Source organism: Acyrthosiphon pisum, chromosome X, assembly GCF_005508785.2.
Source record: "Acyrthosiphon pisum isolate AL4f chromosome X, pea_aphid_22Mar2018_4r6ur, whole genome shotgun sequence".
In the NCBI taxonomy this organism is placed as follows: domain Eukaryota; kingdom Metazoa; phylum Arthropoda; class Insecta; order Hemiptera; family Aphididae; genus Acyrthosiphon; species Acyrthosiphon pisum.
The window spans coordinates 93,320,060-93,335,925 of NC_042493.1; the positions used below are offsets into that span (position 1 = coordinate 93,320,060).

The 15,866-nt window shown below is 29.7% G+C and overlaps 1 protein-coding gene across 1 annotated transcript; it reads right to left on the minus strand.

Annotated features, from left to right (window-relative positions):
- Window positions 1–1,337: 1,337 nt before the first annotated feature.
- Window positions 1,338–7,205, minus strand: LOC100167510 (beta-hexosaminidase subunit beta). The gene is made up of 8 exons (XM_001943321.4): window positions 6,667–7,205; window positions 6,255–6,449; window positions 6,062–6,177; window positions 5,770–5,975; window positions 5,521–5,633; window positions 4,647–4,842; window positions 2,943–3,162; window positions 1,338–1,810 (listed from the first exon to the last, which is right to left on the minus strand). Exons 2-8 carry the CDS (start codon window positions 6,322–6,324, stop codon window positions 1,466–1,468), a joined length of 1,266 nt encoding a protein of 421 aa, XP_001943356.2. The 5' UTR covers window positions 6,325–6,449; window positions 6,667–7,205; the 3' UTR covers window positions 1,338–1,465.
- Window positions 7,206–15,866: the final 8,661 nt, after the last annotated feature.

The window sequence follows — 15,866 nt, forward strand, 5'->3', positions numbered from 1 at the left end:
TAATGTATGATAGTAAAAATATCTAAATATAATAATATATATACCTACCATGTATCAAAAAAAAATTTAAGAATTAATGAATAGGTATTCTTCACTTTAATTCTTCACAAAATGCAATGAATCATGATAAGTGATAACAATTAACAACTAAATTATATAATAAGCACGTGGAAAATATTTATTTTTATTAAACTCGATATAACAATAAAACAGCTTTGTTAAATTTAAAATTTAGTACATGAACATACAAGGTTCTTTATGAGATCATACTAAATAGGTATATAATATATATTATTGTATATTATCTGACATAAGCTTGGCTCGCTTAGATTGCAACACAGCTTCTAATAGTTCAAATATTTTTTTATAACTTAGGAGTTAGTAGGTAATATTCATGACAAATTAAAATAATTACATTTTAAAGTACCTATCTATGTTATTTTTGTCATTGAAATCATCCGAAATATGGTATTATGAATTTTAATTATTAACACGATAACACAGCTATTAGTAATATCACAAAGAAGCCAAAAGCAGTTATCACGAACTTTGGCGGGAAATTACAATCATGTGGATATGGATTGGCTTATCAAATAATTTTTTTAAATTTAATTTTAATATAATTTTTCTATTTATAATTGTTGGTTTTGTACTAAACAACATCATATTTTAAGACGAATTAATGAAATAATTTTAATTTTAAAGGATTAAACCATTTTGTTATTAACACGTTTTAAATTAATGTAGTTTGATTGCTATATTAATAACATGGGTAATAACACGTTTTGATGTAAAATGGAAATAACACATTATTAATTAAATTATGGATATATTACGTTTTGGAAAAAAAATGAAAAGTATGACCTATGATTTAGTACAGGAAATAGCACGTTTTGAAGGAAAGTGGATATAGATTGTTTTGGAAAAAAAATCTATTGGAAATAACACGTTTTGAAAAAAAAGTAAAAGTTTAAGCTTAATTCCAGCTGGGAAATAGTACGTTTTGACAAAAAATAACAGTTTTAATCGATTTATCGCCATTTTTTCCATAAGAATCGTTGTATAACTCGATTTGATTGAATATTGAGATAACACATTTTGCATAGAACCACATCATATAGGGTCGAAAATCATTGTCAATATGCTCAATTATTTATTTAAATGTAAATAGTAGTGCAGCACCTATCATAATGGGTAAAAATTAATTCCCCTTTATAATTAATAATTATATTTATAATATATTTTGTATTTAACTAACACTAACTATACAATGTATTCACGAATTAGAACTCTCTAAATCGTATTTTTATCAATGCGAATGGAATAAAAATTCAAAAACCTTTGAAAGTAGTGATATTATATTATTATTTTGTCTAATACATGTATTCTAACGGTAATTCATATTAATCTCTACAATACATAGTTATAGTCTTTATCCAATATAAGATACGACAGTAATATGGTTCTAGTAATGACAATAGCTAGGTCCGTTTGCTGGCTGAGCGGGTATTCCTCTCCGCCTCATCCTGCAAACGTGTTCCTCGATCCGGTACTTGGCTTCAGTCTCGTTTAGCGTGTATGACCACAGCACTTCGGCCACGGCGCTGGTCCTGGGCCACGTGCGTGGCAATAAGTTCGTTTCGTCCACGAACTCGCCCCACATGCACGCCGAGCCTCCCAAAAACAAACGGTTATCGCCGACCTCAGAGGTCGGGTCGCACCTGTAGAAGTTCGTCCAGTCCGCTCCGTACTTGATGTAGTTCAAGTACCAGCAACTGGAAAACAGCGCCGGATGTCCGCTTTTCATTACCTGCAATGGCGAAACCGGAAATGATTTTAGGAAAGTCGTATAGATTTTCATATAGGTACGCGCGAAAACGCATACGAATAGACAATAATATTATCACGATCGATCGATCAACAGCGTTATCTGTTCTGAATAGCACCTACCTATATACCGTATATTCATTATTCGTTTACTGATGATGTTATGATGCTTGGATCATAAGAGGCTATGAGTTTTTTTTTAAGGAGGTGGTGCGTGGGCAACGGACAATCGCCAGTGGGTGATGATTTGTATTAACTATATATTATAGTACCTATAGATATTTTAGTAATAACTACGTAGTTAGAAATATTACAGTGAATGCCTTTATATTGATGGTGAACGTCGGGTGAAATATTGGACTAGTCTCTTAACAATTTTAAGTTCATCAAGTCACAGCCATTATGATTTATCGACGTCATGCACGTGTGGCGTGTTTGACGATTTCGAACGAAAAATTATAGATATAATAACCCAACTTCTTTGTATAATATATATACCGGTTGATTATTTTATCAATGAACACCCATTATTTCAAAAAGTATAAATTAAAAAAAAAAAATTACTTTATTTCTAGTCTTTAAAAACAACATTTTTGAAAAATATATAGTTTTTAATATTTTTGAAGTTTTTTACTTTTTTGAAAGACAACGCACAGTTTTAATTTCATATTTCAAAGCAGAATATTTTTCCATACATAAAAATACAATACAAAGTTATAACTATTTACAGTTTCGATGAGCAGAGTGGAGGGGTACGCCGGGAACCACTCAAAATATTGGTCCTCTACTCCGCTCCACTAAACTGTAAATACTTACTTATAACTCATAAACTACTTAACTTAAATTCGATTGTTATATGTATCAAAATACTAAGAAAAATATTCTGCTTTCAAAGATCAAAAGAAAACTGTGTTGTGATTCAAAAAACTGAAAAAACTCAAAAAAATTATGAAGATAAGAAAATAACATTTTAATAACTACGTTATTTTGTAACGTCTTGAAAACATGTGAAAAAAATATTTTCAAAAAAAATTAACGCTTTTTGAATAGTGAGTTTCCTACTCTAAATGAATCACCCAATATATAATATTATAAAAGATATTATAAATACTTGCCTTCGACAAGATCGAATAATCATAAGAGTCCTTCCACACATGGACCACGGCGTTGGGATCGAGGTGGATATTGTCGTCAAATATTTCTTCCCACACGATGGGCACGGTTTTCAAACTTCGCGTTATGTTGAAAATGTTTGCGAAGTAGTAGTCTTTTAATTCGACGACGTTCTTTATGTTATTGCGATGCATAAAGTTTTGTACCTTTTTGTTCGTGGTCCTGCAGTCGACGAAAACCAATTTATTATATTTAATATATAAACCTAACACTCGCATATTATTATAAGTAATTTGGTGCAGAATTGTTGGGAAATGGCTGAAACAGATTGGATTTAAATCCACCTGTTGTATACCTGCAGGGTTTACGGTAATGTTCATAATTTCCAAATTGAAATGTACTGTAGATAAATACCTGACGTAACCTAACCCAAGATTTATGATGAATTTTAATCGTACATAACATTGTGTTTAAAAACGCGGCTTAACATTGTTTTCTAAAATATTAGGAATCGGGATTATACAACGGTTAAGTATAGTTATTACTTTTTGGTAATTAGTAAGGACATTGAAAATAGTATTATCATTGTCTAATGATATAATAGATATACAATAATGATCTAAAAATATAAACGTGTGTGCAACCAAGCAGGTATGATGGTAGGTTAACACCGTATCATAATGTTTATATTCGCATTGACACATTACTTAAATTTGGTGAGCCCAACGATTTATATTCTGATCATGTGTGTCCCGTCACACTACGAAGCATCATATGCGGAAAATACGATAAGCTGTTTTGTTTTTCGTCGGAATCGCCGGTTTTATGTATGAAAGTTCAAAAACCAAATTATAAAAAGCAATGTTAAATTTAATATGAAATCATATTATTTGTGTTTATTTTTATAGAATTATACCTATTGGCTATTACTAAACTATTTAAACATTATATTATTTGTACGACCAATCTAGGTAAATCTGGGAATATCTAATATATTATTAATTATATGTATTATAATAACATTTCATTTGTCAAATTTTAAATGTGGAATTACAGATATTAGCGATCGAAGCAAACGGTTAACTTTTCAATATCGCAAGGATGTGCAGTTCTACATTTTCTTTAGCCCCGCACAGCATTTGGAAAATAATAATATTTTGTGAATATTTTGAAGTGATTGAATAATAAATATTTGACTGATAATATTGTATAAATATTATCTTTTCACGATAACATAATATTGTACTATAATATGATTGCATAAAAATGTTGACTTAATATTTTTATAAAGTTTCCAAATTTAATATGAACTTCTAGCCCAAAGAATATAACTAAAATATTATGTCCTAATTATTTACGCGATTTTTTTTAAATATTTTGACGACTATATAATATTATTATTGTCTTGAAAATAAACCATAATTAGAAAATATTAAAATGTCGTGTGGGGCGAGCTCTGTTGTAAAAGTACATAATATACTGCTTACACACCAAACCACATATAAACTGCAGGGAACAACAATTATTAGATTATAAAATTCAAATATTTCGTAATTGATTAAATATCACATTCATTTGAATACCGTCCCTCCCTTTAATCCTTTAATCCCGAGCCTGACTTGAATGCGTGACCTGGTACGGTGATACGTTGAAATATTATGTTGTAAATATTGTAATAATGCACAAAAACAGTAAATTGTCATTACCAGCACGAATTATCTACTTCGTCGCCACCGAGGTGTAAATAATTGTCTTGGAATAATTCACTGACTTCAGAAAATAGCGTCCTGATAAAATCGTAGTTTCCCTCGACCGTCGGGTCGATAGGCCCAAATTGATTTGGATCCGAACACTCAGTTAGTAGTCCCGGAATACCACCGAGTCCCCAAGATAACGAATGTCCTGCATATGAAAAAGATCGTACAATATATGAGTTGTTAATAAAAACACGTCTGTTCGGTGTTCTCATAATATATGAGTACCGGGGCTTGCATTTGCAAAAAAATTCTGTCTTATGTTATTTACAATTAAAACGTTATTCAACTTTTGCGTTTATCGTTATTTAGAACCAAAACGTTATACAAGATTTGTACACATTAAATTTAAAAACAATAATCAATCCTGTAGGCAATGGCCCGGATACGAAATATAATATAATATAATCAATTCTTAGATTGTTCGCATGAAATAAATGTTTATACGAAACCAATATAGACCTTTTAAATAGAAGGTCTAAATATTGGTCTTAGATTTTAAAATATTTCGTTTTGCGTTATTTCTCGTTTAATGATATATTCTATAAATTACGTTATGCACTTATGCGTTATATTTTGTTTAATGATGAAATATAATATATTTTCTTAATCGTTATGTTTTGTTTTGCGATATTTAATCATTTTTGATTATCGCTTTCCGTTATAATTATACTTTTATAAATTTCATTAGTTTTTTTTGTCAAATATAACGTTAATATAACGCTTGCAAGCCCTGATAGGTACTAATATTGAAATAATAAAATGTATGTACAATACGCTTTACAGATTGTCTTATTATTACTTGTTCTGTGGTGTCCGTACTTACCTGGGGTGTCGAATTCTGGAATAACACGAATACCTCGAAGTTTTGCGTGTTCAATCACACGTTTGACGTCATCTTTCGTATAAATGGCCGATTTCCCGAAAGCTCCTCTTTCGCTGTGCATAACAATGATATGTAAATATAAAAATTACGTCCAATAAAGACACCGCCGACTATCGTCGATATATTTTTACAATTGTTAAAAAAAAAAAATTATCTTAGGTACACCAAAAATTAGTTAAAATGTCAGACCTCAGGTTCGGAAAAGCGCTGCTCTGATACGGGAAGCTCTGGTCGTCTACTATGTGCCAGTGAAACACGTTCATTTTCGAATACGACATGGCGTCTAGAGTTTTCGTGATGGATTCGATGGGGAAATAATGACGAGACGTATCTAATAGAAATCCACGATGCCTGAATTTCGGATAGTCCACTATTGACGTGCGCCGAATCACAAACTGTGTATATTATATTATATTATGATTAAATTTTACATCATAAATTCGCGGCGTTTGCGTGAGTGTTAAAATGTTTAAAATATTACCGTCGAACCGTCCGTTTCCAAATAAATCAACTGAGAAAATGTTTCTAGACCTCTGAGGATGCCCCAAATAGACGATGCAAGTAAAAGTCCACTGGAATTGTTTATTTTGATTTCGTCTGTAGAAAAAAAAATTCAAAATTGTATTAATATGTACAATAAGAGAGGTATTAGGAAAATATAAAAAGTACTCTACATTTTTCGTCCATATTTAACGAAGGATAATTTTCACAGGGATTTGTCATCTGCACATTGAGCACTTCCATCTTGCCAATGATTAAGTCCGTGGGTAAACTAGTGTTTTGTGTAAATGTTTTCGTAGCTTTAAAAACAGCATAGAATTATACCGTTTAAATGCATCTTGAAGGTCGTCACAACTATAACCTGTAATCTAAAGGAAAAATTGTTCTAACTGATGATGTTAAATTTAATACCGTCTATTTAATACCGTATACTTACAAGCAATTATTATTAAAATATTATAATATGCAAGATAATATTATAAGTACGTGACATTATTTAAAATATAACTTTTATTATAAAAAATTGGTCAAAAAAATTCAAAATCGTATACATGTTTTAGTTATATTTTATGTGTTTGGTCTTACATTGAAATGAAAATTTTCTGGTTCAAATGTCAAGTATTCGTCGTAGATGTGTTGCAGCACAGGTTTCGGCCACACTTGTCCATCGGTCATTTTTACAGCTGGTCCCACATTTTGGTTGAACGATTGTGGTACGGAGAATAGGATAATAGAACAAACAACGAATGAATTGGTAATTAAATTATTATAATGCATATTGTCTGATTGCAAATCACGATATACTATTATAAGTGTGTCATGTGACAACGCTCGCAGTGAATTGAATATTAGAATGTTTTTGACACTTTAGAGTGTTAGGTACAGTATGTATATAACGGTCATAATACTTATGGTAAGTTAATATAATAAACGTCCACCGGCCACTGAGGCTGTTGAGTCAATGCGCCACCTAAACTCGACAACAATGAAGATAAACTAATAATAATATGTATATTGTAGTTATTATTATTATTTATTATTATTAACAGCTAGTCGTCTGGCTATTACTATCACGGTTTTATACTCTCACAGATTACATAAAATGTTATACAATAGCTAGTGATATACTGGTTAGATATTTACTCAAACTATGATAAATTATGATAAAATCGACTTACGAAGCGACTATATAAAACAGCTGTAAGAAATATAATAGTACGATATTATCGTTGTTATGCACTATATAATTAATAATTGTATACTATTTTATACCTTTATCAAAGAATATGTGTTACTCTATACCGAAGTGTACCTAACCGTATTACCATACGTGTATAAATACGGTTCATTATAATACTAATTAGTAGTTACCAATGACTTTGTTAGGTAGAGATTATTGTTTTGCTAGCCGTTTCAATGTGTTACCAGGTCGGTAGGTCACCTTATCAATAGTCAATTGGTATAATTGGCCGAAAACCGACAGCTACCAAAATAGTTAACACAATAATTATTCACTGAAAAATATTTCATGTTCTAATGTTCTGTGGTTTTATTGCACCTACATATTAGGTACCAAACCAGTTTATCGTGATGTACTATACAAACTAATAACAACTTACTATACACTTACTGTGCATTTAACGCACTAAAAAACAATTAAATATGCACTAAAAACTGACAAAATATGCATGAAAATATTCTCTTATTTTTTTTTTTAATAAGAATGTACCTATTGTCTAATTAATTTATCAAAAACGTTCAAAAAAGCACTAAAAATCAAATTAAAATGTTTTATTTTTTTAATAATAAACCCTAATATTATTATGATTATAGACGCTTTAGTTTTAATTTTACAAATTTATATGAATCTTGGACTAGTCTTGATGTTGGTTGTTAATATTACTTAAATATAATAGGTACCTATAATCTACAATTAAACCACCCACACAGTATTTGGGAAATTATAATATTTTGTGAATATTTTAAAGTGCTTGAATAATGAATATTCTACTATTATTTTATAAATATTTTCTTCTCATTATAACAAAATATTGTACTATATGTTTGCAAAAAAATGTTGACTTAATATTTTTTTAAAGTTTCCATAAAAATATTTTTTTTTTTTTTTTAAATATATGATTAAAATGTTTTGTAAATGTTTTTTGAACTTCTTGGCCAAAGAATATAACTAAACTATTTCATAATTATTTACGCAATTTTTTTAAATATTTCGACAACATTATTATTATTTTCCTGTGAATATTTTTACCATAGTTAGGAAATGTTTATTGTATGCTCACATAATATGGGTTTACAGATGTGAACGATACGAGTGACGGTATTGGCTCTTCACTGTAATATATAATACACTATAATATTATGTGTAGCACGGTTCCTGATCAGATTTCCATAAACAATAGTACCTACAACACTTATACAATAATTAATAGCAATACGAAATTCGATAACTATACCTATATAAGCATTTCCATTTATACGCCATTGCAATGCTCCTGTGCTAACGTCGCTAACGACATTGCGTTAAGTTTGATCCCATGATTTTAACCATTTACTTGCACTTCTTCGGCACTACCTATAATCTAGTGGAAATTTATTGAGCAAAGGTGTCAACAATGATTCCGGAAATGAGTATGAAACGAAATTACGTTTGAGGTTCATTCACCGGCAAATAAAATACGTTTTATCGAGCATTTAAATACCTATTATAGTTAATTTATATTTTATAATTTTTATATAGGTACATCATATTATTGTCATTAACAAATTTTAATTTCCGTTGAGATAACCTATAAATTGCATAGGAATTCCACTATTTTCGCGTAATACGATTTCCATCTTATCGTGTATATATAAAGGAACTAATCCTTGTAAATCAGCCTGCTGAGCATTCAACTGACCCGGTCAGTAAATATTTGTGTCACGTAAAAAATAATTGTCCGCGTTGGGAAAACGATTTTGGAAAAAACAAAACAATTGAAACTAACATAATTTAATTTAATTGTTGAAACATCGTTTGATTTTGATTGATCCCAAGGTTTGTATGTATAACGTAAGCTGTCCGGCCCGTTTAAGAACTTTTCGGTTATTTCCACTAAAAATAATTACCACCTGTAAACCATAAGATAATATTACACTATTATTCATATTATTCATGACCAAACTTCGATGGTAAAATTAATGTAGTTTCACCACAATGTAACACTACTTTTTTTTTAAGTTGTATAATATTATCTACCATGCCTTATCGTCATTATAATATCATATTAATATTACAAAATATTAATATAAACAAATAGCTGAAAAGGTGTGCATGTAGGCAGAGTATGGATTTGGTTCGGTTAGGGTCACTGTAATGGGTATCATTGTATACGAAAAACGTTTCTCATCGACGACGGTTAGTCAGCCTATATTACTGAGTATATTTTATGGTCTTACCTATTGCCATAAAATTATTTTATTTTATTATTAAAATTATTTATTTATTTTTACCGAAAACATTACATTTGAAAATGTCGTCGTGTGCTTAAAGTTTAATAATATTCTTTAAATGTTTCAAGTAGGTACCCACGAATAATATTTTTTAAAGTGCAAAAAATTAACTAAATTTGTTATTCTTCGATAACTTCGTCCAAATTTTAATATAAAAATTGTCACCTAGTATAATAGGGATTACTTGACTAAATATTAATATGTCTAATTTATATTTGATGTAAAACCACCATAGTATGTACAAGGAAATACTCTTTAGTACATAAAGCTTATAATAATCAATCGAAACTATACACTGTCATTTGACTTTCGATTTTTACGTAAGTATGTAGATTTTTAAGAAAAACATCTACACTAAAAAAAATGGTGGTTTTCGTTTGAAAATTAAAAAAAAAAAAGTTCATAGGGTGATATTTAAAGTATATAATATTATACTACGTCACAGATCTAAGTAATAATTGAAGTTATTATGCAAGTATTTATGATATTGCTGTAAATTCCAAGGAATACGAATTTATTTGAACAAGACGTGCCTCATTGATAATATTATGAAATGGACTCGATCATAATTTGGTCGGTGAAACATCCTGTACACTTGTACAGAATTTGGTGGCATAAGTGATTTACTTGGTGTGCAGTTTGCGTGTATATAACCTACCAACCCATATAATACTCACGTGACCTTTTAAATCTTATTTCCTCTCCGTATTCAGCTGCAACACGCCGCGTTGCAAATAGAGATCTGTTCAAGATAATTAAAATTGTAAAAAAAAAAAACGGTTTCTCTAATACGTAGCTGGGTTTATGTGGAACTCGACAAACACCATATACACTCGCACACGTCTCTTAAAGGGCAGATTTTCTTTTTCGTATTATTACATATTATAGTTAGGTGACGCCAATCTCGTTTCCGATAAAGTCATAGCGAAGGTCTCGAACGTAGAAGTGATTAAATTATATTATTATTATACAGAGTGATCCACCGAGCACGCTCGTCAACGTTTTTTCCTTTAACGTTGTATTCGTTCGAATATTCTGATTCTTGGCGTTTTGAAATAATTTGTTTTAAGACCATCTTTTCAAATTCCAGACATTTTCTGTACATACAAGCAGTGACGTCTTGTGTTCTACCGTCTATTGTTTATAGGATTATTTGTTTTGAAAAAAGCTAGTCTAATAAAGTTAATCATATTTATTAATTATTTATTTAAGTGCCTCCTACCTGATTTTTAAAATATACCTAATTCGAAATTCGAAAGAGTAGTTTCTCGGTTACTAAATTATTTACACCAAGGACAACAATTACCCTTAAAAACGTTTCACAAAAAACATAAAATACTCGTATATGTAATATTGTGGATTCTAGTCTTTGAACAATTTTTTCAAAAATACAGTATTTCTTGTACATACATTTTTATTGAAATCAAATAATATGATATACTCGCACACATCCGGGGGCTGAGTCTGGCCCATAAATAAAAAAAATTATTTTTTATAATATATTATATTAATAAATTATTATACATAATTTAATATACGTAATTTTATCAATTTCGTAATACCACCACGCCACGCCAATTTCGATTTTGACAAACTCGCGCATAAGCTATGAACAAATTCCCACCTTACTTCGAATTAATTTAGATCTCTTAAAACAATTTGATAAATATATTAACATCCGCTCCTTATAGTCATAACGAAGGCCTCAAGCTTGTCTCAATTATAATATTATCAATCATGATACAGACCGATCCAGACTTCCCTTTTCCCATTAAAACTGAATATCATAATATTCTAATTTTTGAAATTTGAAATTTTGTTTTAAGTACCTATGTCTTTTAAAATTCCTGAAATTGTTTGTACCTAATACTTAAGGAGTGGTGTCCAGTGGTGTTCAGTGGTTTCCAGTGGTGATACGAAATTCTGTTTTTTTTCTACAAACATAGACCCCGTGCCGTGAAAACCAGTTGTGCTGATTGTGCATCGCATAATATGTGTCTCGTACTATACTGCAGGGTTTCAAAAGGACTCGGATTAAAATTTTTAAAATATAAGATATTTTTTATTGATTTGGAAACGAAACCAATGTTATTTAATATAATATGTTTACTAATTTACTATTATTACTGTTGTCCGTGGCCCTATCAAAATCAAGCAGCATAAATATAGATTTTTGTCCTTATTTGCATTTTGCATGCATAATACTATAAGGAGGACTATAATGTGACCATCCGCATAATATGTTGTCTCCATCTTACACGCCTACGACACGGAAAATTTTCGTTCAGCAGTTTCAATATAGTGCGGTTAATTTTTATATTAGAGTGAATTGACCTATTATCACACTTTTAGGTAAGAACATTATATTATGATTTGTTCTCTTGTTAGTTTTTTACGATATTTTAGTTTTTAAGTGAGTTATGAGTATGCATAATATTAATATTTGAAAATATTGAAAATTAAAATGTTAAAATTATTAGTGGTACCGTACACACGTCTCTTTTTGTATAGGTGCCTAACTAATAATGATGATTTTTTTCTTGTTATTGACATACGAGGTTATGATGGGCACGCTAAACATTTTAAATTTCTATCGCTTATTATTATTAAAAAATGATTATACCATCAACGCAGTATTATATTTTTCATCAAGCATTGAGTATACATTTTGAACATTATTCATGCGATAACATATAAAATATTATTAGTGCATTATAATAACATACGACTATGTAACGTCTAACTGCTGTCTATCGCAGGGGTCGGCAATTAAATTGTATGGCGGTCCAACAAATTTTTGAGGGCTAGAAAAAACTTAAATAGCATCTAGTTAATGAATAGTGTATTAATTTTTGTACAGTTTAAGCTGTTTAAAGCAAATTATTTAATATAACAGGACATAGGTATAATAATGTTTTCCAGTTTTTTTAAATTTGGTACCGCTCTTGGAGTACAACTAATACGCAATGTTTTCAAGATGGAGAATGGAGATCAAGTACAATGTTGAACGATATTTATTCTTTAAAAACATAATTTTAAATACATTACAAAAATAAATCAAATATCTATTATATAAGGGGAAAGCGTTAAAAAAAATATTTTTGGCGGTTCAGTTACTCCCCCTTTACGGGCCGCCTATTTCCGACCCCTGTTCTAACGTATTTTTCTCAGTTCGCCCCCTTTGTAACTCCCAAGAAATCGTCCTTCGATAACCTTGTACTGGTGCTTGGGCCACAAACACAACACTCTGCAGAAAGATAACTGCTTTACTGCACATTTTAAAACATTCTATAACTTCTAGTACGTGTTGAATTTATTTTCGTTACAATATTATGAACCATTTTACCATATAACCAACTCCGGATTAATTAATAATGTATACAAGTAATAATACCTAGCCTTCTTCATAGCATTTAGTGTCTTTCATATTTATTTTTCTTGTATACCTACCTACCTAACTCCTACAGACTATAATATTATTTTGATGATTATTTTTTATTTTCTTATAGTTATCGACATACGAGATTATGATGTGAATTGTACATTTCCATAGGCTAATTATTATAAAGAAGATTAATATTAATTTTTTAAATAAATTTAAAAATATTTAAGACACCATACACTCAGTATAACTTTATTATGATTTGGATTGAGTCGAGTACTTTCAACAAATAATCGATAACATAACATATAGTACGCATACGTGTATTGCACATTAAATATTAAATATGCCATAACATAAAATATATTTACAATAAATTAATAACAATCGTCATTAAATACCCTTGCGCTGGCGTTCGAAAAACACAATAATCTGCACCGAGATAACTGAAGTTTTAAATTTTTTTAAAACATTCTAATTAGTTGGAGTTCGTGTTGCATTTATTAACGATATAATATTATGAACCATTTTACTGTAAAACTTACTACGGATCGATGAATAACTTATACGAGCAATAATCATATTATTATGTGCGTACCTATTTAAGAGGATGTCAGCGCACTATTTGTTTTCTCTCTCTAGCCCACGCGCCACATAGACAAAACGAATTTAAGCAGAATAATTTTTTCTATTGTTTTAAGTAATGTTAGAGTAATATCACCCATTAAAAAAAAGTTAGAGAATAATATTTTCGAGGAATGGCATATTATCGATTTCTCTAAATATTGTTTCAAAACAATTCAAACATAATTTAAATTTAAAGCATTTTTTTTGCTTATTTTGAAAGTCGAATACAAAGTCAAATAACAATAAAATATAAAATCGATATGTCATCCCCTCAAAAATATTATTCTCTATCTTTTTGTATTTTACTCTAAGATTACTTAAAAACATAGAAAAAATGATTCTGCGTAAATGTGTTTTGTATAGGTATGTTGCGCGTGGACCAGCTGAGAGAGAAAACAAATAGTGCGCTGACATCCTCTTAAGTCTTAGTAGGTACATTTATAGCTTTTAGTATTTTAAATATTTATTTTTCCTGTACCGTGCAGGACTATAATTATTGGCAGGCCCATATTTAGCACGAGTGCCGCTATAAGAACCAATATAGTTTTTCGCTCCTCCGCCATATGTCCCTATCCTTTCCCACCATGAAAAAAAAATGCAAATTTAAGTTATTGAACATTTATTGATATTGTATTTAGGTATTTAGAATATACTGAAAATAAAATAATGTGAAAAATTTGATTAAATAATAATTATCGAAAAAAGTTTATGATAACGACATCACGAATAAAATACTTACATTTTTTTTTTTTTTTGTAAAATAATAATATTTTCTACAAAGATTTTCGACGAAATTTTCGTCAAGCGAGCTCGTCAATTATTACACTGTCGTAATTCATTTTACAATCCATTTTTTACTCTTTGTGCAAGACTTCTCTTGAGTTTAATATCTCTGCACCTGTAGTCTAGCTTAAATATGACTTGATCCTCTTCAATGCTGAGAATGAAAAGTACATATACGTAATAATGTAGTGACATAATATTTTGTATGTACGTCTATTAAATTATTTTTGTAGAACTTTTCACGCAGTTCTTGAGTTTTTTTTTGTCGTAAGACTCCGAAAAAAAGATAATCACGAAAATAAAGGCATTCGTTTGTGAATGTCATTAGGATAATAACACCCACTAGAGTCATAGTTTTTTATGAAAAGTTTCTTCTCATCAGTATGCTACATAATTATTTTGATAAAATGTCAAATTTAAATCCACGAATAATATATTATTAGTTTATCGATAGCCGATATTTTACGAACAAATATATAGACAAAAATGATATTATACCCGAAAACCGAACAATTTTTAATAAGAGGATACGCGATCTACAAAAAATTAAAATGAACAAAATACATTTATTTTTTGTTCGCTAAGTATCTACAATATAAATTTGCCGCTCTTAAAATTTGCACGGCCTAGGCCAAAATCCGGCAATGATTATTGTGATGATTATTTATTTTTTCTTACAGGTAGTTATCGTAATACGAGATCGGGACAGTAAATTTTATGGCGAACAAGCTAAAAATTAAAAATGTCTATTGCTATAATTATCATCGAAGATTTTTAATAATAAAAAAATAATAAAAATACCGTTAACTCAGTATATTATTATACTTTCGTCGACCATAAATGTGTACAATAAATTCCCCAACATTCGTACTTCAATCATTGCGCTGGTACTATTGGGTCGTTAGATTTTTATTGAAGAGCGGCCTCGGTCTCTGCAGTGAGGCGATGAGCATTTATTACCGTAACGGGTTAACTTATAGAATGTTTTCAGCCCCTTGTATATTTTTTTATGCATCTTCAATTAATTATTTACTGTTTTTTTTTTTTTTTGTAAACTAAACTAAACCCGCGATAATTAATTTTACACTAATTAGTAATACATTTTTTATTATACATTATAACCCATCGAGTTTTACCTATATCAAAGTATCGACTGTGCATCGTACAATGTTTATTATTCCCATAGCCTTTAGAGAGTTCACTATTACAACGACTGATTATCTCGTTCGCTGGAAACTGAACGATTTAATCGTGTCATTCGTTATGAAATTATTTATTTTAAAATGAATTACTATATTTACAGAGGTGAGACAAATAATTCATATTTTTAATACTTTGGGAATAGAAATCAAATACTTACTTAAAAATACCTTATACTACGTAAAATATGTTCTAGAATCTAGATGATTCCAACTTTACTTGAAAAAAAAATGCTATTTAAATACAAATGATGCATTCTGACTCGCGAGTAGGGCTGTGAATT